At 37.7% G+C, this 25,283-nt stretch overlaps 1 protein-coding gene and 2 pseudogenes across 1 annotated transcript; 2 read left to right on the forward strand and 1 right to left on the reverse strand.

Moving 5' to 3' along the window:
• Positions 1-636: 636 nt before the first annotated feature.
• PLAC8 (placenta specific 8) lies at positions 637-21,561 on the forward strand. The gene is made up of 5 exons (XM_015586064.1): positions 637-686; positions 14,437-14,565; positions 16,122-16,246; positions 19,757-19,873; positions 21,451-21,561. Exons 2-4 carry the CDS (start codon positions 14,466-14,468, stop codon positions 19,859-19,861), a joined length of 330 nt encoding a protein of 109 aa, XP_015441550.1. The 5' UTR covers positions 637-686; positions 14,437-14,465; the 3' UTR covers positions 19,862-19,873; positions 21,451-21,561.
• LOC112476342 lies at positions 9,870-9,985 on the forward strand (annotated as a pseudogene).
• A 2,847-nt stretch (positions 21,562-24,408) lies between the features above and the next one.
• On the reverse strand, positions 24,409-24,527 carry LOC112476417 (annotated as a pseudogene).
• Positions 24,528-25,283: the final 756 nt, after the last annotated feature.

Genomic DNA, 25,283 nt, shown 5'->3' on the forward strand with positions numbered 1-25,283 from the left:
GGGCCCTCTACACCCTTCACTATGAAACTGCCCCTAGAGGGAGCTCCCTGATGTCTTTCTTGCCTTCTAGAATCCATACTCCACACTGGCACCAGACAGGTGACTCCAAAATTCCACTGACTGCATCCCTGCTCTGCCCCCAACCCTTCAATATCTTCCCTTGCTTACTCTATGCAGCTCCTTAACTTAGAACAGAAGTCCCAATGACCTAGCAAGAAGAAGGCTCAATATCTCTTTAGCATTTTTGAGGCCCAAGCCTAGCTGGCCAGTTCTTATTTTAAAATACATTTCAAGATCCTTAAATGCCATAGAAGGTAAATGAACTATAGAAATTCTAACTAACCAAATAAACAAGTCTTGGACCTTCATAAAATGTGTTGTTACCCAGTCGTTAATAAATGTTGCTGAATAAGAGAAAAATGGTGTCAGACAAATGTCACATAAAATACATGCAATGAGAAAAAATGCAGTGTCTACTTACTTAAATAAAAAAACCACTAGTCCCCTAGAAAATAAAGACAACCCTGGCCAGATTTCTTCCCTCTAGTCCTACCTCCTAACTTTCTCCACCCCCCAACCCCACCCTTGCTGATTATAACCCTAGGCTGAAGCAGCAAAGCTATTCAGTGTTCCTGAGCCTACTCAAGGTTTACCCAGCCTGCAATCTTGCAGTTAACCTTTCTGTGGTGAGTATTTTTGCAATACAGAATGCCTTTTCTGTGTTACAAATCTTTTGTTTAAAAGGAAATATTTTTAAAAATAATAAATTATAGAGCCAATAAAATCTTATCGTGTAACTAACACAAGCCAAGGCATTAATACCTAGGTATTAATCTAGGTAAATCTTTTAAAAACTTACATGTCTGTAACATGCGATTGTCTTTTAAAATAAATTTGGCAGTAGTGATTCTTAAAAGTCTGTGTATATATATCATGACTTTTTTTTTAAGATATGCCACTAGAAGATACATTTTTAAGAGAAAAAATGTTCATCATCATTAAAGAAGAAATTATTGTTATCACCATCAAGACTGGTGTGTTTAAATAGAATATTCTAAATTCCTTCCAGAAAATTTTTTCTTGTTTTGTAATTGGTTTCAAGATTCGCTGTTGGAATTGGTTTTGCTAGTAGGGGGGGGCCACAATTTCTGTGTCAGTGATTTTGAGGTCTTATTTATTGTCAGAAGCTAATTTTAAATGTATTTGTTTTTATATAACAAAAACAATTTTTTGAAACCATCATGATCTGATCACTTGTTATCTTTTCTTGATTTGTAGTCCTTTTATTATCAGCAATATTTCCAAGGAACTTCTCAGTGTTTTCATTGTTGAGAGAATAATTAGCTTTTCTCATTTGCATGATTTAAATAAAAGGGAAAAAATAAATTTTTTTCCTCCCTTTAACTTCCAGTTTCCTAAGGTGAACACATTTGTTAAAGATGGTTGATAAAAGGGAGGTGGGTTTGAGAGGTGGTAGTTGAGATGTCTGGATATCTAGCCTAGAGACTCCAAAACTGTATTGGAAACCTACAGTTTCTGTATTGGTGCATTTGTCCATTCTTTTTTTTTTTTTTTTTAATACCCACTGAGTATCTACTTCATTCCAGGCACTATGTTAGGATAAAAAAAATGAACGGCCAGCACCCATGGAATTCAGACTCCGGTAGAGGCAAGGGACCTGAAAACAGATGATCTTAAAATATAACGAAAACCAGAAAGATGACTTTAGAGGCCTTAAATGCATATGTGTGCTACTGATTCACACCCCTCTATAAATAAGTAAGTGTAAAGGAGTCCAATATAATTACAGTTATTTCCCTCAGGATTACAATTATTTGGGGAGGGAGGCTAAATATTTTTCCACAATTTTCTTTCTTTTATTTTACTTTATTGCCCCAGCTTTATCGGTGTCTTAAGGCTGTGCTTAGTTTACCTGGAAGTAAACTATTAAAATATTAATTCCAAGGCCACTAACCCCCTACCACCAGACCAATGGATCAGAATTCAAATGGAGCCAAGTTGTTGGTATTTTGCAAAGGTGAATTCATTACAGTATCTAACTTTCCATATTGCAATTCTTTTATCTCTGTAGCACTGACCAGGAAGTTACATATAATTAAAATTAGATTCCATGTATTTTACCACATTCTTTTATTGTGACACTGGGTAGGTTTTGGGAACATATAATATAAAAGTTTTCCAGGGTCTGTGGTGTAGAGCTTGGGATTTTTTGTTCATTAAATATAATTCATTAGTGCCTACACAAGATGTACTACTTAACAAAACACTATCAGCTTGTTTTAAATGGATTGTTTAAATATCTGTTGTATCTTGTGTTGGCTAATTCTTTTTTCTAAATTTTCCCACTGGTCACCTGCTAAAGCAGTCCCAGAACTGGTTTCTGGGGGAAATTCAGGCTTTCCTGCAGGTATGCCTTTAGCTTATCTCCATGTTGAATTAGGATAGCCTTTAACTAGCTCTAGTTACTAGGGTGGCCTTCCATTCAGGTGTGTTGACCTAGTTATATATTTTTATTTTTATAACTGTGCATTTGCCTTATACATCTTTCCTTCTGCATACCTGCTCTTATGTATAATAAGCAGCCCTAGTAGGGAATCTGAACTCTAGTTCTTGTCAAAGACTTCTAATCCAGCCTCACTGCTGTCCAGTTATTATCAAACTCCAGCTGGTGGAAATATTATTCATGGAGGAATGTCAACGAATATTCATCCAGGTGTGTCTCTGAATAATCTAAATAACTTGATTTTTAATCTTGAATCATCCCTGATTATCAGAGAGGTAAGTACTTAGAAAGGATTGTTTTAGCTTCTCATAGATTGCTTTCAGTGATTCTACTCCAGCCTTGTGCTTTACCCTAAATTAGGAAATAGGATCGGGAAAGTCACTGTTCTATTTATTGTAGAAAAACTGTTAAAAGCCTTGACCATTCCATGTCACTTATCTTTTTTTTTTTTTTTTTTTGAGGACCTTGATGATAAATTTCTCTGGATCTCAATCTGTTTTTATTTTATGGACATGGTCAATCTCCTAAATGTTTTTGTACCCTCTTTGCTTTGCTAGGTAGGAAGTTCAGAGTCTAATTTGTAGCCCAGAGTCTAATCTGACACTGTACGGAAACCTTAAGGCATGCACTAAAAGTGCTCTAGGCTTTATTTTCTCTGTGCCTGATTTCTTTATTTTTCATTTCATATCTTATGACTATATATGAAAATTTGTAAACTGCTCAAATTTTAAGAACAAGATGACAGTATGAATCAGTTTCTCAGCCTTGATGCTATTAGGACAAATTCCTTATTGGAATGGGCAGGTAGTTGGGGGAGGAGTTGGGGCAGAAAGTGAGGAGAGGCATCCTTGGCCTCTACCTACTAGAGGCCATAGTAGTTCTCCTTCCCTCACCTACTCCAAGCTTTGACAACCAAAATGTCACCAGACATTGCTAGATGTCCTCTGGGGGGAAAAAAATTACCCCTGATTAAAAATCACTGGTATAAATGAATAAATAAACTGGTATTAAGCATAGGGGAAGAAAAGTTTTCCTCACCTCTGTTTGGGTCCCTGCCTGAGTCTGAAAATTAAATGGACAAAGACAGATTGACACCTAAAAGCACACGAATTTTATTAAATTTTCACATGTGTATAGGAGCCTTCATAAGAGAATGAAGACCTAAAGAAGTAATCAGGGCAGGAAGCTGTTATACCTTTTAGGCAAAGAAACAAATTTGTGAAGAATTGACACAAGAAGGCGTTTTGCCACAGTGGTACTAAATGGTACCACTAAGATTTGCTTATTTTCAGCCCTGAATTTCCTATCTCTGGTGATAATGATGTCTCCCTTCTTGCTGGTATAAGGATGCCTTTAACAAAGAAATTTATCTCCTGTTTTCAGAGAAGAAGGGTAAGGGGAGAGATGCCTCTGCTTTTTTCTCAGACTCTTTCAGCTTAAGATATTCAGCATGCCAAGGTGTCACATTTTGCAGTGGCATGTCCTGAGCCCCATCAAGGGCTTAGTATTTTCTAAGCTAGTGCAGGCCATTATACTTGGGGGACACAAAGATGATGAAGCCCAGTAAACTGCCCCCAGAAAAAGTGGCTGACACGTCAAAAAGAAAGAAAGAAAATATAAGTACTTAGAATGTGTATATCTAAATCTCATACCTGAAGTTAGTACAGTCATGTGTCACATAACATTTCAGTCAACAATGGACCACATCCATGATGGTGGTCCCATACAACGGAGTTGAAAAATTCCTGTTGCCTAGTGGGAGAGAGGCCAATCCAATTTGGAGGATTAGCAATGGTTTCATGGAGAAGGCGGTATTTTCGGTGAAATGTCAACACATAGTTAGGGGAACAGGAGGCAGGAACTCGCAGCAGAAACAGTTTAGAGAAAATGTCTGCGGAGTGATAAGGAATTTGGCCCGACCAATAAGGGAAGAAAATGGTAATCAAGGACTGGAAAAGTAGGATGGGTCATGTTTTAAAGAGCTTCTGAGATCGAGTCTAAACGGTTTGGGTGTGAAAAGGTAGTCTTCTCATGGAAACATATATTCCTGACCCAGTTTAACAAATTATAAGATAAAGGTAGAGAAAAAGCTTAATTAATTAGTTCACCAGAGATTAGTATTGGTAGAATGACAATGGAGATAAAGAAGGACCTAATTTATCATGTACTATTTATCTCCTCCCTCACCTCAAATTGAACAAAGTGCCTTTTATTTTTTAATGAAAAGATTACTAGACTTTTCTAGTGTCAGAAAAATACTCAGGCTTGCGCTATCAAAAATACAAATACTCCCCAGAGAGTTTCTCATTTAAACATTATCAGGCATGAACACCATTTTTAACACGAGGAAAAATGTTTCGGGAGTGACATATTATTTATAGAAATCATTTCTCTTAAATTAGGAAATGCCATACCTTCAAGAATGCCTAATCATTTTTAAATATCTTTACAACTGAGAATTTTCATCATTTTAGCTAAAATTTCAAAAATGACATAATAGGGGAGGAAAAGTAATTTTCCCTCTACCCTTCTAGACTCTTGGCTGGGGCCCCTGTAACCAAAATCAGATTAATAAGAGAAGAAACAAACAGAAGTTTATTAACATGTATATCTCATAAACATAGACGATACCCAGGGAAATAACTAACTCTCAGAGATAGCTTAGAATTCAGGCTTAAATACCATCTCTAGCTGCAGGTAAAAGAGAAGGTGTGGAAAAGGCTAGTTATGGGGAAGTGACCAGGTAAACAAAAGTAAGTTTTGTTCTGCCTATTGCAGTTGGCTTCTTGTCCACTGATAAGAATTTCTTGAGAGTTAGAGTTATCCTTCTCCTCCTGGTGTTACAGAGAGGGAGACATCCTGACAAATGGAGGTTTCTTTTATAAGTGTAAACTTCCCTTAAAAGGTAACTTCTACTCTGTTTTCAGAGTTCCTCCTATGTCTGCCGTTTCTCAAAATAATCAGATCAAAATAACTCTTACGCTGAAGAGGGATATTTTAGGATGGTCTACAACATAAGTGGTACACTAGGAAGAACCTAAGTATGATACAGAGACTGCAGATTTCTGTATGAGACGCAGAGGTGCTGAGGATGTGGAGGGGGACAGCTGGCTGCAGATGCATACTCAGACCGAAGACTAAAAGATCCAGGTTTGTGATGGGGTTTTGGGTACTGGAGAAGCAGCTCAAAGTGATTAAAAAAAATTAAAAAAAAATAAAAAGCAGGGCCTCCTGTCCGGAGTTGGGGCAAAGGTGTAATGGCCACTGTAATGAGAAGGTAGCTTAAGACTGACAAAGCAGGTAACTTCACTGAATAGAACAGAATTTATTATAGGGTAATGTACTTTGGGGAAGATTGGGTCAAAGTGGAAAAAATGACCCAGCAGTCTGTGCATTATTCTCCTCTAATGGACCTGCTCCAGTGCTTTTTTTTTTTTTAGTACGACTCAGGTACTAATGATTGACAAGACAAAGGGACAATGAATGCAGTAGCTCCTTTGTCCATAATTCCTGCTTGTGATTCACATCTATATCTATATAGTCTATTCAGTTGACTTCATTTTTTTATACGCAACCCAAAAATGGAAGAGGTAGACAGAAGAAAAAGGAAGAGATGAAAACAGAAGGAAGTAAAAGTCCTGAGAAGCGTAAGACGAGCCATAGTCAGCAGTTTCGCCTGATTCCATCAGGATAGCCCAGACGGCTTAACCCTTTTCTTGTTTGCCCTAAGAATACTCGCCAGTGGCTCTTGTGGCGGCAGCGTTGACCCTGAGATAACTCGTGGATTACAGTCCTAACCTCACTGCCAAAGTTTGCCACAAAATATCTCGCTTTTATTATTATTTTCTCATGACTCTGGTATCTCGATAATCTTTGGAAACAAAGGACATCGTCCTATTTTTAGCATTCTGTTTTTAGTAATGGTATTTCCATTTACAAAATATAGTAATTCTCGATCGCTGAAAATGTCAAATCCTAGAAAACGTAGCATTCCTATGCATGATGTTAAATGAACACTAGCAGTGAGCTGCACTTTTTTTTTTCTAAATGAGAAAAGAGTATTAAGAGAAAGAGAGAGCTATGCAGGACCTGGGCTAGTCAATAAAACTCTTTCCGAAAAAGTAGAGGACTTGGCAGAATAGAAGAGCGTGTGCTTTGACTATAGTTCACCTGGCTTTGAACTTGACTGAGCTGCTTTACTTCTTCAAGAATGAGATTTCACAATAACAGAAAAGATTATGAAGCTAGAATCTGTTAGCATGTATAAGATTGCTTGACATGGAAACTGACAGTAGAAATAGTTCAGAAAATTTCAATTTTCCTTCCTTTATCTATGAATTAACAATTGTGTATTCCCAGAGGAAATAACTCTTACAAGAATTTAGGTATAAATCAATCATTGCTAACATTAGTATCCTTTGGCCTCTGATCACTATCTGAAGAACGGAAAAAGGGCTTCCTGGTAAAGAAGCCGCATTGGTTTTGCCTCCTTTCCACCACTGCCCATTCCTGTAAACGTGCACTGTTCCCGCATTGGCATCTAATACTAAAGTCATTCCCCCAACCCTCCAGGTAAGATACAGAATGTCCAGTGAAATTTGAATTTCAAATAAAGACTGAATAATTTTTTAGTGTAAGTATGTCTCAATATTGCATGAGACATACTTATTCATATTTAACTAAATCTGGTATTTAGTTAATCATTTATGGTTAATCATTTAACCATAATTTCTCTTTTTCTCGATCTTAAACCTAAGCTCTTGCTTCTCAGGTTCTTTAGCAACCTGTGCATAATAAAAAAATGTTGGCATTACCAAGTATTGGCAAGGATATGGAGCAACTGAAACTCTCATACATTACTAATGGGAGTGTAAATTGGTACCACCACTTCAGAACACTGTTTAGCACTATCTACTAACCCCGGGACCCAGCAATTTTACTCCTAAGTATAGACATAACAGAAATACATACATAGTCCACCTGAATACATGTACAAGAATATTCATAGCAGCACTATGCTAGTCATAATTGTCCAAACTGAAAGCAAAACAATGGTAGCATGGATGAATAAATTGTGATATATCTATATAATAGAATATTATATGGCAATAGGAATGAATGAATTTTTGCTAAACCTAACATAGTTGAATCTCACAGTAGTAATTTTGAGCAAAAGAAGCCAGACACAGAAAAATAAATGATGCACATAATTCAATATGTATATAAGGCTCAATCACAGGCAAAGAGAGCCTCTGGTGTTAGATGACTGCACAGAGGTTGCGTTTGGGTGAGAGTTAGGCACCAAAGGAGGGGAAGGAGGGCTTCTGTGTGTTAGTAATATTCTAGCTCTTGAATCAGGTTGTGGTTACAAGAACTGATCACTTTGTGAAAATTCATCAATCATGCTTATGATTCTGCACTTTAATGTGTATGTATGTATTTATATAGTACTTCAATTAGAAATTTACTTAAAGAGAAATAAAGTAGTAGAACTGGCTAGGGTAAACTGTCAACATAGGAACAGTAAACAGAAGGAAGAGAAAAGAGGCACATTTGGAGGTGGGGTCAGGGGACCTAACTGGACTTGCCACACAGAAGAGAAATTTCAGAACAGGATGTGAACAGATCCATGGGGAGCCTGGGGTGATGTAATGATTCTTGAGATCCAGCGCCTGCATTTTGAATATTTTTGAACTAAGAAGTAATGTGTTAGTTTTCATTCCTCACAAGGACTGTTTGTCAGGTCTTTTGTAGACACAACTTTTGCATCTTCTCGGAAATTGAATGACAGCCTTTAGAATCCTTCCCGATGCTCATGTTTCATGATGCTCTTGATGTTCTTGAAACCACAGTTTCTCATGTCAGCACTGTTGACATTTGGGGCTAGAAAATCCATTATTGTGGGGGCCGTTCTGTTGTTTGCAGGATGTTTGGCAACATCTCTGGCTTCTGCCCACTATATCACAATAGCACACAATCCCCAGTTGTGAAAACCAAAATGTCTCCAGAAATTGCCAAATGTCCCCTGGGAGTTAAAATGTCCTCTGGTTGAGAACGAGTTATCTAAACCTCGACTGTGGAACTCTAGGACAAGTTTTTGAGTGATTGGATTCAAGATATTAAAAATACGTATACATACAAACAGACAGACAGACAGACATAAATTAATACATAAGAGGAAAGCAAAGTTGGTCACAAACTCTACCTTCCAGTAGTCCCAAAATTTACCTGAAGAAGGACACTCTGGGAAAATGCTTACCTTTCGCTCCTTTCTTTGAGCCAAGAATTGTAATTCTTGATTGGTGGAGTTCAGTGGAAAGAAGAATAAAGGCTTTGGAGTCCCATAGGACTGAATTCACATCCCAACCCTGCCACTCTGTCACTTTGGACATGTGATTTCTTTTCTGCTTCCTTCCCTGTCTTCTGTAGTCTTGTACAAGAACTACCCATGTCTTACAATATCTAAGAGAGTGAAAAGGAAGTGGGTATGGGGTGAGAGCGGAGGAAGAGGTAGTATGATGTTTCCCTCTAGCGCCAAGTACCCTCTTTTATTTAACTAATATTTATAAAGCACTTAACTTATGGCAGGCACTACTTTAAGGGCTCTTCAAATATTAACTCATTTAATCCTCCTTTATAAGCTAGATACTGTTAATATCTTCATTTCATAGATGAGGAAACTGAGGCAGAGAGGTGAAATCTCTTGTTCAAAGTAATATAGCTAGTCACTGGGAAAGCTGGAGCATATGGCCAGAGTCCGTGATCTTAACCACTAGATTGTGTTGCTTCCTTCACTTTCTCATCCTTTGGTTCTGTGGCATTTCTTGTGAGGTGCTCTCTGTGTCCTTTCCCTGAAGAGACTAATAAGAGGACAAGGCACCAACACTCAGTCTTTGAGACTAGCCTCAAAGACTTTTTTTCATTTGTAAATTAAAGAGATTGGACAGGAGATCATGATTTTTTTTCCTTGGTCTTGGCACTTAACCTCTTTGCCTCCGTTTTCTTCTCTGCAGTAAAAAAAAGTCTTATCAGCCTTAATTCCTTGAGTGTTCTAGTCTACTGTGAATATTAAATAGATATCAATGTTAACTAGAAATTAAACATGAAGACACTTCGAAGAGTATAATGCTTTATACAAGTGTAAGCCATTGTCATACTGGCAGCATACCACACTGAGGTTTTTTTCCATCATCATTCACTGGCACTTGGACTCTCTCTCATGTATGTGATGATTTGCAATTTTCAAAATGTCTTCACGGATGTGGTTCCATAGTGTAGCGGTTGGCACGTCTGCTTTACACGCAGAAGGTCCTGGGTTCGCGCCCCAGCGGAGCCACGGTCCATAGTCTACGGCCATGCCACCCTGAACAAGCTCGATATCTGATCTCGGAAGCTTAGCAGGGTTGGGCCTGGTTAGTACTTGGATGGGAGATCACCTAGGAAGACTAGGTGCTGTAGGCATTAAAAAAAAAAAGAGTCTTCACATACTTGAGATATCTGACCTTCCCAAAAACTAGCAATGACTAAAATCCAAAAGTCTTCTGATTCTTAACCCATTGGTCATCTTATTACCACTGTCATTTGCCTTCTGGGTGCTGTGCTCCCAGGCATTTTTCCATAGCAATAAATCAGGCATAGGCCCTGCCACTTAGCAACATTTAGTTTAAAATAGACACAACAGTGCACGTGTCAGGTCATTGACATAGAGGAGACACAGTACTAAGTAGACATAGTCTCATCACGTTAATACAACAACCCAGTGAGAAAAGTCAGAGTATACTTATTTTAAAGGCGTCAAAACTGAGGCTCAAGAGAAGTTAGTTTACTTGTCCAAAGACACTCAAAGGGTGGAAAATAGATTTGAACCCAGGTTCGTTTGTTTCCATGGTTCCTAATTATGACCTGGACTCTGGTTAGTCAGAGTGTGGGCCAGACACCTGCAGCATTGGTACAACCTGGGAGTTTGTTATAAAAAAAAAAAAAAGCAAGTCTCAAGTCTCCCCTCGACCTACTGATTCAGAATCTGCATGCTAAAAAGACACCTAGGTTAGTCCTGTGCACATTATAATTTAAGAACCACTGATCTCTATTGCCCCCCAGTATAGATCTATCCACAATACACAGAAGTGCAAATTCTATAAATAAATACATGTATACATTGATACATTGTAGTGTGTTTTTAAAATATACTTCTAAATAGTTTACTTTAAGAAAGGGAATTTAGGGATTTAAAAGCAAGTGGCATGAGTCTATGTTAGATTAGGAACTGAATTAATTGAATTAACAGATATAGAGTAATATTAGGATACATGTGATTTGCATATATAGCAATTGCAGCATACTCCCAATCCTGGATTTATTTTAGAGCTTCCTATTCTCAAAACTTATTCACTAGTATTTTTTTTCTTTACATAAAACCAGCAAATATTATCCTTACTCCAACATACTCAAGACAACTAGTATATGTGTCCAGTGCAAATAATTATGAAGCACTGAAACAATATTTAAGATATAATCTTTGCCCAAGTAATTTTTAGCTTTAGGGTTCTCTTGAAAAGAACTGCAGTATGATTTTTTCATTTCGATATATTAGCTAAACTCATTGCGATTGGCTCTACTGGTTTTTTTCCCCTATAGCATTGTTTTTAAGCATATAGCCTCACTGGTACATTTTTCCTTCTTTAATTGTGTACACACAGCAGCAGCAGTAGCAGCAGGAGTTTTCCGTTTATTTTTCTTTTCTGATTTTCCCAGTATATTTTTAAAAGATAATGGACAATTCACCCTTGAGGTTAGAGGTATATCCATAACATCCGATGTCTAACAACAAATTACGTGTACAACTTCTTTTTATTTGCAACTGTTTCTTGGATAGTAGATTGAATTCACATCATGTGCTAACTTTGAGCAAATGGTAGTAGCATCCTATAAACTGTCCTGTCTAGGATTCTAAGATACGTCCAGTGGAGATAAATCTTATGTTCTGAGATCAATTAGATAAATCATATGTAAGATCCCATGTTCAGGTATCAATTAGTAATGTCTGCTGTGGGTGTAGGAATGAGCTGTTGATATGCACTTAGCCACCCATTGCCCCCTACGCTTCGACCCTACCTCCTGCTACAAAAAGCTTCTGTCTACTGTTCCTCATGCATTCCCCTGTCTTTCTTTCCCCTAGGCATTTCCTCACACTATTTCCAGGCCTAGAATGCTCTACTTTCTCTGCCCAGACAAGAATCCTATGACCCCCAATCAGATTTCTCAACTTCTGTAGAACCAGATGATAATTCTAGGTCTGCTTGTTTGCAGGGGTTGGGGGAAGGGTGGAATGGGGAGGATTTGTTCCTGGAGCATATGCTTGAGCTTCTGCTCAGGACCCTGGATAAGATGCTTCCCTTATACCTCCCAGGGAGCCAAGGACATTCTCAGTACAAACTTATTTTGACTGTAATTAAATACTATCACTTCCTCTTTGGGTTATACCTGTCCTTCTGGGGATAAGCAAATGTCTCTGCAGTTTTAGGTTTTTCATTTTACTACTGGAAATTCCCACCTAGTGAGTTCTTTTCTTAGTTTCTCCTTCTCATTTAAATTTCTGTTCCAGTCTATCTGGCTTTGTAGCTATACCCAATAGCAAAATGAAGCCAGGCTTGCCAGATATACAGATGTCGAGTGAATTATGCATTTCTCTTCTTGTCCTACTTGGATTTGGTTCTCAGAGAAATCAGTATTTGGGAAAAGAGTTGAAAAAAATACAACTTATATTTAAAAGCAGTCAGATTAGACAATAATACTGTCGTGGTCCCCTTCACCACTCTCACTTTTTTTTTTATCAACCCCTCTCCCTTAGGAAACACTTATTAAACATACCGATTCCTCAATCCCTTTCCAGACCTATTGAATCCAAATTTCCAGGGACGTGTCATTCTTAATAAGCCCCTAAGGTGATTCTTACCCACACTAAAGTTTGAAAAATAAAAGGAACATTTGTTATTTATAAGCAGGTTTTCTATTGTATTTTAGAAATTATACCACAAATGTTAGCTATCAACATGACAGTGGTTTTCTAAGACAAAATTGTCTGTAGACAGAAACCAGTGGAAAATATCTGCTATGTAGAAGATTTTAATTAACAAAACCCCATTATAACCAGAATTGCAAAATACTTCTATACAAAAACCGAAAAGTTTGTGCCCTATCCTGCACAAGTTTAAATTCACTTGATTAGGCAAGGCAATACTATATCCATTCTCATGACTTTTAACCATTGCCTTTTTGCTAATTCATTCTCTCAACAATATTCTATTGGCATGTCTTCTGTATGCCAGGGACTGTCGAAGGAGTCCCCTGGTCAACCCTTCACTTCTTTAGCCTGTCCGTTAACACTACCGGCTCTACCACATAGCCATATGTTTTCCTGCATTGCCGGCAAAGATAGCATTACCCTCCCAATTAAGCAGAGAGAAAGACTATCAGATTCTACTTAAATATTTACCTACTCTTTGCAACTCCAAACATGATTTCTGGCATGATTTGACCATAATTACTAGCCTTCTCAATCTAGGTGGTTGTCCCTTTGTGTCATAAAGCGAGTTCTTGATAGCAAGTATTAGAGACACCTTTCCAGGGCAGTTCAAACTGCCTTGGCTTGTATCATTTCAGAGAACTTCCGTTCCTCTTTGCAGAGATTCAGCTATTGGGAAGAATCAGCTGATAACAGCCACAGATCTCAGATTAGACAATCGACCCAGAAAAGGAGAAGCAGGGCACAGTGAAAAGTTAAGAAGAGGAATTAGGAAGGACTGAAGAAGAATGAAATAACATGTAAACAGTGGTTGCCTGAGCCAGCTGTATCAGAATTACCTCTTAAAATTTTACACACCCAGGTTCCACCCCAGGCTAGTGAATCAGAAGCGAGAATCTGGCTTTTTCACCAAGCACTAAGGATGAAGCTAGTGCATGGCCAGAAGAAGAAAGCCCTACGATAGAATCTTTGATTGGGGCCTTCCCTGGCATCACAGCGGAGAAAAACCAAAGGCAGCAAAGCGGAGGGATAATGGGGTGGGGGACACAGCAGTTGCCTTGCAACTGGTCATGGAAAGTGCTAGAAGTGAGCAGGAACAAGACTACAGAGCAAAGAAGAAAATTTAAAGTAGTAAAGAAGAAAATTTTAACGATGGTAGTTGTGAAACCAAACACATTTTCTCTCTTGAGAGTTCTGATTGAGTAGGAGCTCATGAGACTTCATCCCTGGATGAAATAAGACAAGTATAGGTGCCACTTCAAAGGATACTATTTCCTAGTGGTTTTGCAACCACTGGTTTTTTTCTGTGCGACATTGAAGCCTATTTTTTTATATTCTGACCCGACGCTTTCACCAAAGGAAATGTGAAAATTTTTTTTCTTTAAGTAACCTAGGTCTTCTATGAAAACTTCAGTTATCAGGATACCACTAATAATTACACAGTGAATGTTGACATTAGCGAGAAGTGTCTGTTTTAATATCAATTTTATAGAAAAGTAAAGAACTCTGTCTCACAGAGTCCTCTCAAGGAGCAATTTAAATAATGTCTGTGGAATAGCTTTGTAAAAATTGATCACAATTGCCATTAAATAGAAACACTTCAAATGCAAGATAGACATTTTTAGGATGGTTGTCTTGAAAACAACAAAAGGTGCAAAATAAATAAAAAAGAAAAAGAAACAGAAAAATCTGAAAAAGGAACCTTCATCTCTTTCTTTACGTATTTAATTCCCAAATAGCGACAACTTAAAACTGTTATGCTAAGTTGGTGGGATATGAGCATCCCTAATCAGGAGAGGTGTGATGAAATGTCTTCGCGGCTAGGATCTACATGATATCCAACCAATACAGTTAGGTGTTTAATACTTTTTTGGCTTTATTTTCACAGGCAGTGTTCTTTTGAACTTATCCTTAAAAATGAATCCAGTTGTTTCGCAGCCAACACATGGTGCAAGTGGAGTGAGGGCTAGTGACTGGCAAACTGGCCCATTTGACTGCTGTGCTAACATAGGGGTTTGTAAGTACACATAGTAATTGCTTTCTCCTTGGCTACTAGTAGTAATGCAGATTAGTAACATAATAAAAATTGTTTATTCATCCTCTCATTGATTTCCACGTTTTACTGTCTAACTCAAAAGTCATAAGCTGGAAGCATATGGTTGAATTTAGCCACCGATATGTTTTATTTGTCCTGTACATAATGAGACCCCTTGATGTATTAATTTTAATATAGAAGGAAATATCTAAAAATCAATTTCACATAAAAATCTAACTTTCCAACCTAGATTTCTAGCTTTTCCTGAAAATTTGGAAAATCAGAAAAGATGAGTCCTCCTTCTCAAGTGGCAGAGGTCAGCTGCTGCTGAGTATATTAGCCGACCCCATTAAAAAGGATAGTCACCCTGCAGTTTGTCGTATTTACATCCGTCATCCACTACTGTTTATTTTGTGTTTTTTCCAACCTATTTCACTCACTTATTTTACCTACCTGGCCTTGAGTTTGTAATCCTTGTCTAGATCAATCATTTCTTTTAAAATTTCACATGTTCTTGACATGTTCCTCCAGTCTTCTATTTATGTCTCTCTTTTCCTGCAGTGCTGATTGTTTTTTCCTGCTTTCAGTGATACTCTCGTGGCAGTTCCATTTCAGGAAGCACTGTAGGTTTTTAATTTCACTGACTTCTCATTCTTCTACACAACCAAATACACTTTTGTGTGAGAAAATTTTTCTTATTTCCGAGTCTATTGCTATGTGAGCTGCAGACACTCTGTGCAGCTCATCTTTCCAATGTCTTTGAGAAAACAGCCTCCTTTCTTTGTATATGATGGAAGGTCCAAGTTCTTTGAGGATACTTTTTCCTCAAAAAAATAAATCAAAAACTGGGACCTTCTTCTTATCTTATCTAGGGTACAGCCATATCAAAACTCTATCCCAGAGCTTTTCGAAATAGGCTTGAACTCAACATGTTTGAGAACAGTTTCCTGTTTGTTGCCATTTTTGTAAGCCCTTTTTTGTCTTATGCAGAATTTTTAAAGAGAAATTGCAGTAAGCTTTTTAAACGTTTGATACCAGTATCCTTTAACTTACTTGCTTCCATCCTCATATTGATAACAGGGTTCTACTTTTTGCCTGAACAGCTATCAGGAATCTATTCTCTATTCCTTTTTTCCATTTGGCCCGAAAGATTTCTCCACTCAGCCTTTTCCGACCCTAAACATCCTCCCATAGTTTTCAAAGAGCTTCTCAGACATCCTGACAGCACAAACTTCCTATGCAAGCATGATCCAAATTTGTGAACAAGGGCAGGGAAGAAAGATAATTTAGACATGCTCAGATTGACAAGGCAGAAGCTTTTCCAATTAAATCTGACCTGATGTAATGACATGCAAATTTTTCCCAACTTCCAGACAGTAGGATCCAGAAGCAAGACCTAAAGAGTCAGGTGACCACATTGTTTTCTCAGATGGTCCATTAAGGCCGTTTTCTGAGTGAGCATCTGTTTGAAAGTGGTGTGATTTAGTGGAAACCATGATGACTTTGACTAATGTCTCTGTGTGGTTTCTCTGTAACAGGCATCTGTGGGACTTTCTTTCCCCTCTGCCTTTCATGTCAGATTGCCTCTGACATGAATGAATGCTGTCTCTGTGGAGCAAGTGTCGCCATGAGAACCATGTATCGAACCCGATATGGCATCCCGGTGAGTTGCCCACGAGTCCACCACCAGGTGGTAGCCCAGACACCCAAGGGCTTCTCTTCAGTCTGACTGGATCTCCACGACTGCCCTCCTCACTTTCATGGCTTGACCTAGTCTTTTCCTTACCATCATCCTACTTTTGAAGTGCAGCTATCTATAGTTTGGAATATATTAGTAATAAAATCTTTTATTGATCCAATAGATATATCTCTGAAAAAGTTCTTGGAGGTGAGTAGGTGAGGGGTGGAGGTCAGCACAGAGCCCTTAGCCCTTCTCCTGGTTTTATTCAGAGTCAGACAGGACCCTTCAAATCTTCAGGGTAGGGGACAGTTTTTCAAAAAGCCTTGGTAAAAATACCGGCACATTTGCCTCATTGAGCTGGCACGTTTGCCTCATTGGTAATTCAAGCCAGTGTTCATTGATTGATTAAAAATGAACTACTGAGCACCCAGAACCTTGTTAAATCGTAAGATGGTGTTCATTCACTCAATGGGGATTTATTGAGTACGTACCCGCGCCACTTACTATGGCAGATACTAGAGACACATTGGCAATCGAAGCGAGGAAATCAAAATCTCTGTCTTCCTGGAGCTTACCTTCTTTTCTCTTTTAAACATAATTTCAGACTTAAAAGTTGCAAAAATGGTTCAAAGACTTCCTGAATACTCTTTGCCCAGATTCCCCAAATATTAAAAATTTGCCACACTTGCTTTGTTTTCTCTTTCCTCTATCTGTTCTATTTTTTTCTGAATCATTTGAGAGTAAATTACAAATAATGTGCTGTTACCTCTACTTCAGTGTGTTTCTTAAAAACAAGGACATTTTCTTATATAGCTATGATATAATTATCAAAATCAGGAATTTAACATTGATATAATACTATTAGCTAATCTATGGATCTTAATTTAAACTTTACCAATTATCCCAATACCATTCTTTAGAGGAAAATAAAATTAATCTGGGATCACACGTGTTCAGTTGTCATGCCTCTTTAGTCTCCTACAATATGAAACAGTTTCCCAGTCTTTCCTTGTCTTCCTTTTTTTTTAATGAACACAGATCAGTTATTCTGTAGACAGTCCTTCACCTTGGTTTATCAAACATGTCCTCATGATTAGACTTGGTTGTACATTTTGGCAGAAACTCCACAGGAGCTATGCTGTTTGCCATGCATCATAGCAGGAAGCACATGACATCAATTTATCACATACGGGTGACGTTAACTTTGATTACTTGCTTAGTGTCTGCCAAAATTCTCCACTATAAAGTTGCTATTTTCCCTTTTATAATGGATAAGGACCTTGTAAGGAGATATAACTATCCTGTTTCTCATCAAACCTTTACCCACTAGTTCTAACATCCATTGAAGATTATTCACTGAATCAATTATTACTATGATTGTTGCCAATGATAGAGCTTACACTCTACTGGGAGAAGATAGCTATAACATAACTAAGGAAAAATATAACATATAGGATGATGATAAGTGCTACAGAGAAAAATAAAACAAGGAGGAAGAAGAGAGTGTTTAAGTTTCTACTTTTAAATACGGCTATCAGGAAAGACCTCAGTCAGAAAGTAAAGACCCAAAAGGATGAGCGCATGACCCACCTGGGGAAGGTCCAGGTAGAGGAAAGATCTAGAATCAAGGCTTTAAAGTAGAGCTTACCTGAAATGTTATAGAAACAATGGGGAGAGGGCAGGAATAGAGTGGGGGGTAGAGGATAAAAGAAGATGATGTCAGAGCATTGGCAAGGGCCTTACAGACCATTATAAGAACTTCAGCTTTTCCTTTGAGGAAGCCATTAAATCTTTTAAACAAAGAAGTTACACGATAGATACTTGTTCTTGAAATTTAACCTCTACCTCACTCGCTTCCGTGTGACTGAGCACAAGTTATTAAACTACCTAAGACTCAGCCCCTTCACCGATAAAGAGGTAAAAATGTTACCTTTGCTATGGTGGTATCCTAAGAATCACATAAAATAATGCATGGAAAGGGCTTACTTAGCACAGGGCTTGGCAAGTGATAAGTTCTCAATAAATAATTACTATTTCCGTTGTTATCTCGGGAAATGATGTGACTGTTTTCTCAAGGCCAGGGTGTGTTCAGGGCCCTGGCTTCATTGTTCCCATGTGCTTGCTCAGTACCCGATTTTCTCAACACACCCTGCTTCTCTCATATATGCTACTCATACAACTGCATATCACACAGAGATTCCTAACTCTGTGACTACACCATGAACTTTCTGAAACTATGCAAAGTGTCACGTGTATGTAGTTATGTATATGAGTGTGAGGTGGGTTTCTCAAAGTGGTCCCTGACCCTAAAATGGTATAGGGGAAAAGGCACTTAGCTGGATTCTGGAAGTAAAGGTTCTGGGAACAACTCAAGCAATAGCTAACTTTTTGACTCTGATGAGTCATTTGGTGGCATTGGTTTTCTGTCATGAGGAAGTTGTGCAAGATGATTTCTAAGGTCATCCATTTCTCTATCTGATGAGAGTCACAATGTTAGAAGACTTTTAACATTGCTATTCATTTGTCCATTCGTTGTCCCACATGCTTACTCTTTTAGATGAGAATCAAAATCACAGTAGCAATAAAAAAGTTCATGAAAAATAAATCACTCATAATCTCAACATATAGGTGCTCCTAACCCTTATAACTCTCTCTCTCTCTCTCTCTCTCTCTCTCTCTGCTTCTCTCTTTCTTTCTCTCTCTGCTTACACTGTAAATTGGGAATTGTATTTGCTCAATGCTTTAAAAAAAATTAGTGCAATTAAAAAACGGAGTTCAAAATTATTTAGTCCATCAAGACACATAGTCATAGAACCTGGTTGTCAGACTAGACCCCTTGGAGCAGCCAGTGCCTCCTACTCAGAGCAAGATTCCCTTCAAGGGTTCTTCCAGGATTCTTCACCTTCAAGGGTTCACCCGGATTCTTCCAGGGAGAGGGCCCTCAAAACTTTGCAAAGTAGCACATTGCGTGGCTTTTCCAAACACTATTCATCTCTTCTTTCTTCTTTTCCCCATAATTTGCATGTCCCTCTCTTACTCTGGGCCTCCTCCCTTACAGAACAAACATAAGAGATGCCAATGAAAATGGCTAGAGGGATACAAGATGAGGCCTGGTCTGGCACTACTCACAAACTATAGAAAATTGGTGCATTACACAACTGGCTTTAAAGGGAACCATTTCAGAACAGGCAATAGAGGGCTGGGACTATAGCTGTAAACTGCAGATGATTTGAGATGATGTAATATGATGAAAAGGGCGCCGGCTTGAGAAGAGAAAGACCAAGCACTACACCAATTTGTTTTATGATCTTAGCGAATCATTCAGTTTCTCTGAGTCATCAGAAAAATGGGGATACTATCAGAGAATTCTCATGATAAACAAGTGACGTAAAATGTACATTTTAAAGAGGTTTGAAAAGTTATACAAATGCAAGAAATTGTGTGACTATATTTATAGGCTACATGTTGATTCATTTGTCTGTTTTTTAACAGGGATCTATTTGCGGTGATTTCCTATGGTTGTGTTTTTTCCCTTCCTGCGCCCTTTGTCAACTCAAGAGAGATATCGAGAAAAGAAAAGAAATGAATGCTTTCTAAAAGAGATGCTTGGTATGTGGTGGAAATTCTTTAATTTATGAATATTGAAACAAATTCCAAAAACATCTTTTATTTCCTTGGTACTTTCTCCAAGATACCTTAACAAATGGAGGGCAAATGATTTTTAATTGCCAGCCTAGAATCTGGGTTAAAAGGACTAAGCCTGGTTGGATAGGAAAGAATTTTGTGATTTTTGTAGGATGTCTGCCACAGTAGGAGTGGTCATGTGATGTACCAAATAAACATGCGACATGTCAATTATGTCTATCTTAACTACACCATGATTTAAGGTAGAAGAGGTATGTGTTTGACTGGACACTGACTTAAGCCCAGATCTCAGTGTGGCTGTGTAATGTACTTAGTTGTATGTTCTTGTCAACACCACAATATTAAAATAATAATTTATTTTCCAAAGTGGTGGAAAGCTATTTTAGTCTCTATAAATTAAGTCTGGACAATTTACCTAGTTATCCAAAATTTCCGAAACACCCAATATGAAAAATAATTAGACTTTTTGATGGTTGTATTATCAAAGTTGGCCAGCTATTTATTTACCTAGTTTCCTAAGCTCTCTTGATCACATTTTAAATTTCAGTTCTTTCTGTTTCTCTCAGGCAAAAGGGCAATGGCTTACTCAGTCTTGTCTTTCAATCTCTTCCTGCCAGTCCCCATGGATTTGTAAATTTCACATGGAAATGACTCTTCTCCATAAAACTCTTATCTCCCAAGAGGTTTTTGAGAGTGTGTTTGATCAGGGTGATGCATTAATGTGTATGATTGGTTGACATTAATGCAATCTGTCTCTCTCACGTGCAGCACAAAATAAAGTCCTCTGATGAACATGCTTCAGTATGTTGCATTTTTAGTACCATTTTCATGTCCTAGTATTTGTCTTCCACTTGTTTTAAATGGTTTCCCTCAATGACTGAAGTGCTTAAATCACTTTCAAGCAGAGTCAAGATAGGGAGTTCTCTTATTAGTCTTTTTCCTCCTTCTACCCTATTTCCTAAGAATTAACTTTTGTCTCTCTTCCCAAAGAGTGATGTTTTTTTAAAAGCCTGTGTTACCAACTTGACTCAGAATTTGATGCCAAAGTAGCCCTGAGGGAATTAGACTGTGGTAGTTGACTGGTCTAGTTATGCAGTCAATGAAAAAGATTCTTTGGATTCTCTACCTTTTGAATGCCCTCACCTTCGCATGTTTGATGATTCATTGTCATTTGGTGACTGGAGTTAACTCTGGCAAGCTGCACAGCATTCTGTTTGTTCACCCAAGAACCTAGCAATAGTGCCTGACACATAGTAGGCACTTAATAAATATTGTAGATGAATAAATGAATGCAACTTTCAAGCTAGGAAGCATAACTGAGGCCCTAACCTAAGAGACTCATCCAAATCTTAACGATTTCTGACAGATTGTACTGAACAAGGTGGTCATTATTTGATGTAGATTTTAAATATGTAGCAATTTGGCAGCAGTGTAGGGGTGGAATGGAAGTTTTGATATTTGGAACAAGATAATGTAAAAAAAAAATAGAACTAATAAGTCCTAATTATTTCATTCATTTTTTCCCCCCTGATTTTCTACAGGTAAAATTCGCTTGGTGGTAAAAGAAAATGCTGGAACGAAAAACTGCATTTATTAAATGCTATCTCACCTCAAATCTTAGGAACTAATTATAAATTCAACTAATCATATTGTTTCAAATGGCTTCAAAACCTTTTAATTTCCAATTTATTTTAAAATATATATATTTCCAGCACCATTCTCTAAGATGACTGCCATTAAAAAAATTAATTTCCACAACAATTCTTGTGTCTTTAAATACTGCTTCATAGGAAATTACAATATGTTTCTTTTAAAAATGAACCCAAGGTTGTCAAAATGTCAAAGTTGAATGATGGATAGATGAAAATTCTTTATTCTATCTTTCTATCTACCTTTATAGGTTTGAAAATTTTCAGAATAAAAAGTTTTTTAAATGTCGCCAAGTCAAAAGCTTTTACTACTTCGGAATTTCCTTCCACTGGGAGGCCAGGTGTTACCCTGCGTGGTCCCTCACCCCAAGAAAGTATGGTTTCCTCCAGTTGGCATTTGGCTTTTCTTTACAGCCCCATAAAGTAAATCCGCTCCCGGAAGCCGTTGCTGAGCAATGCAGAGTTAACGGTAGATTATATAGATGAGAAAGGATTTCTGTCACAAGACTAATTAATTCCCATTGGACATTTCTATACTCCTCGAAGTCCTCTCCTGCAGCAAGTCAGCCACAGAAGCTCCACACACCTTTCTCCCCTGCCCCCACCGTTAATGCGGCATTTTATTACCTTTTTATTTAGATATAATTGATATAACATTGTATTCATTTTAAGTGCACTACATAATGATTCAATATATATGTATAGAAAAATGATTACCACAATAAGTTTGGTTAACATCCATTACCACACATATTACAATTTTTTTCTTGTGGCGAGAATTTTTAAGATGTACTCTCTTAACTTTTAAATATGCAATACATGTTATTAACTATTGCCACCATGCTGTATATTACATCTCCAGGACTCACTTACTTTATAACTGGACATTTGTATCTTTTAACCACTTTAGCCCATTTTATCCACTCCCCACCCTTTTCCACTGCCAACTACCTATCTGTTCTCTGTATTTATGAGCTCAGGTGTGTGTGTGCATGTGTGTGTGTGTGTGTGTGTGTGTGGTGTTGTTTTAGATTCCATGTATGAGTGAGATCATATGGTGATTATCTTCCTCTGTCAGACTTACTTCACTTAGCTTAATGCCCTCAAGGTCCTCCACGTTGTTGTAAATGGCAGGATTTCCTTCTTGTTTAAGCCTCGATAATATTCCATTGTATATATGCATAACATTTTCTTTATCCATTCATCTGTTGATAGACACTTAGGTTGTTTCCATGTCTTAACTATTGTAAATAACACTGCAGTGAACATGGCGGTGCAGTTCACACACTTTTCTTATGCAGAGCAATATATTTCATCTCAGCTTTCTAGTTCTAGGAACCACAGCTCCAAAGGTACAGGAAGGGGTTGGAATTCTGTCATTAAGCAAAATAATGTTTTCCATCTAGCTTATTAAAAAATCATAACATATATTGTACCTGTGTATACATGAAAGCTATGATAAATAAGGAGGTTTATTTTTAAAAAGTCTTTGATTCAGGGAAAGTAGTTATTAGTCTCATTCTCCCACTCTTGATATTATGCTTTATCCTGTACATTCCAAATGCTTGTCCCCCTCATACAAGACTACTACCCTCAATTAAATCGACACCCCCCCTTAAATGCTCCTGCACACTAGAAATAAGTTGCAAGAGCCAAGAAGCAGTAAATCCTCGAAGGAATTTGGGGGTGAGGGAAAGGAGACATGTGAAAGATTTACAAATTGGCAAAGCAAAGAACAGCAGAAGAGCATTCACCTCACCTTTCCAGGGTATGGAATGATCATCCACACATCCCACCTCTCGTGAACGATGTATCAGACACCTTTTGCTCCCTAGTGGCTTAAACAACAGTCACTTCAGACTTCGAGGAGAACACCCTGTCTCTGCTCATGCAGTGTAAACTAGGGTAGTTCTACTTGAGCTGGAGGGTAGCCTTTCAAGATGATCCACTCACATAGCTAATCAGTGCTGCTTCTTGGCTTATTTCACTTAGTAAGATGTCCTCAAAATTCATCTACATAGTACATATGTCAGAATTCCCTTCCTTTGCAAAGCTGAATAATATTCCATTGTATGTATATACCACATTTTGTTTATCCATTCACAAGTTTGGGTTGCTTCCACGTTTTAGCTATTGTGAATAGGCTACTATGAACATGGGTGTCCAAATATCTGTTCAAGACCCTGCTTTCAATTCTCTTGGGTATACACCCACAGTATATAGATCATGTGTTAATTCTATTTTTAATTCTTTGAGGAACTGCCATATTATTTTCCACAGTGGCTGTCCTGTTTCGCATTCCCATCAACAGTGCACAGGTGTTTCGATTTCTCCTCGTCCTCACCAACACTTGTTACATTCTGTCTTGTTTTAGATAATAGCCATCCTAATGGGTGTGACATGGTCTCTCATTGTAGTTTTGATTTGTGTTTCGTTGATGATTAGTGATTTGGAACATCTTTTCATGGGTTTATTAACCATTTGTATATGTCTTTTGGAGAAATGTCTATGTAAGTCCTTTGCCTCAAGGACTTTTGAATCAGATTGTTTAATTTTTTTGTTAAGTTTTAGGAGTTTTCTATATATTCTGAATATTAGTCTTTTATCAGATAAATGATTTGCAAATATTTTCTCTCATTCTGTAGGTTCCCTTTTCTGGCCAGTGTAACTCTTGTCCTAGTAGGAAGACAGATTTCTGGTGCTTCCATCTGCCATCTTGTCAGGACCCTCCCTATTCTTAGCATTTTATCTCCACTTCTCTTTGATGGTCCATACAGGACCAAATGTTGTTTTGTTTTGTTTTGTTTCAATCCAACCTGCTTTTCTTTTTTTCTTTTTTCTTTTTTTAGATGCCTACAGCACCTGGTCTTCCTGCGTGGTCTCCCATCCAAGTACTAACCAGGCCCAACCTTGCTTAGCTTCCGAGACCAGATGAAATCGGGCACATTCAGGGTTTCATGGCCACAGTCTCCAACCTGCTTTTTAAACTAGTTCAGTTCCTCCTTACCACATATAAAACTAAATCATTGGCTGAATCACATTTTCTTTCATTTTCTTTCATTTATCTATATAGTTCGTGTGCTGACTACAAGGTTATTACAAAGCTGAAAAACTGAACCCACTTTAATGCGTTATTTTCTGGATCTTTCTTTTGAAGCCTAAGCAACAATTTTGAATTATAAAGAGATAAACAACATTTAAGTTAAGTAGTTTATGCCTGTAGTTGGCTTAAGGAGCCCAATGAGGGCAGAGTGAATAAAGGAAAGATAAGAATTTTCTACACAACTGTAAAGAAAACTCTCAAGTATAACAAAGGATATAAAATTCTTTGTCATATATTGTTCCCCACATATTCAAAAAATTAAGAGATTCTTAATATATAACACAGCAAAGACCTTTTTGTTTGATTAATTGTTTTGACTTATAGAACAGGTCACAAAATATTCTTATATCAAACCACCTCACTTCTGAATCTTTGATTGAGCTTAGTTTTGAAAGTTTTTTTTTTTACCCTTTCACTGGAGTTTTACAAAACAAAACAAAACAAAACCCTAATATCTAGAACTGGAGTGTTCTAAGCATGGCTTTTTTATTTCCTTAGTTTGAGTGTAAGACTAAGGCAAATCATATTTTACCTTCAATTCAGAAGATGACACAATCCCTATACAGTGTAGGGCCTTCATGTGTCTTTCGCTGCTATGGGGGAATTTACATTTGGGTCGCCA

This window comes from Pteropus alecto, unplaced genomic scaffold (genome assembly GCF_000325575.1).
Source record: "Pteropus alecto unplaced genomic scaffold, ASM32557v1 scaffold161, whole genome shotgun sequence".
Classification (NCBI taxonomy): domain Eukaryota; kingdom Metazoa; phylum Chordata; class Mammalia; order Chiroptera; family Pteropodidae; genus Pteropus; species Pteropus alecto.

What these genes read in the sequence shown, in the direction of transcription:
- PLAC8 (XM_015586064.1), top strand. Translation starts at nt 14,466, where the DNA reads ATGAATCCAGTTGTTTCGCAGCCAACACATGGTGCAAGTGGAGTGAGG. An exon ending in CTGTGCTAACATAGGGGTTT is followed by an intron (nt 14,566 to 16,121) that starts GTAAGTACACAT and finishes TCTCTGTAACAG; the next exon opens with GCATCTGTGGGACTTTCTTT. An exon ending in GAACCCGATATGGCATCCCG is followed by an intron (nt 16,247 to 19,756) that starts GTGAGTTGCCCA and finishes GTTTTTTAACAG; the next exon opens with GGATCTATTTGCGGTGATTT.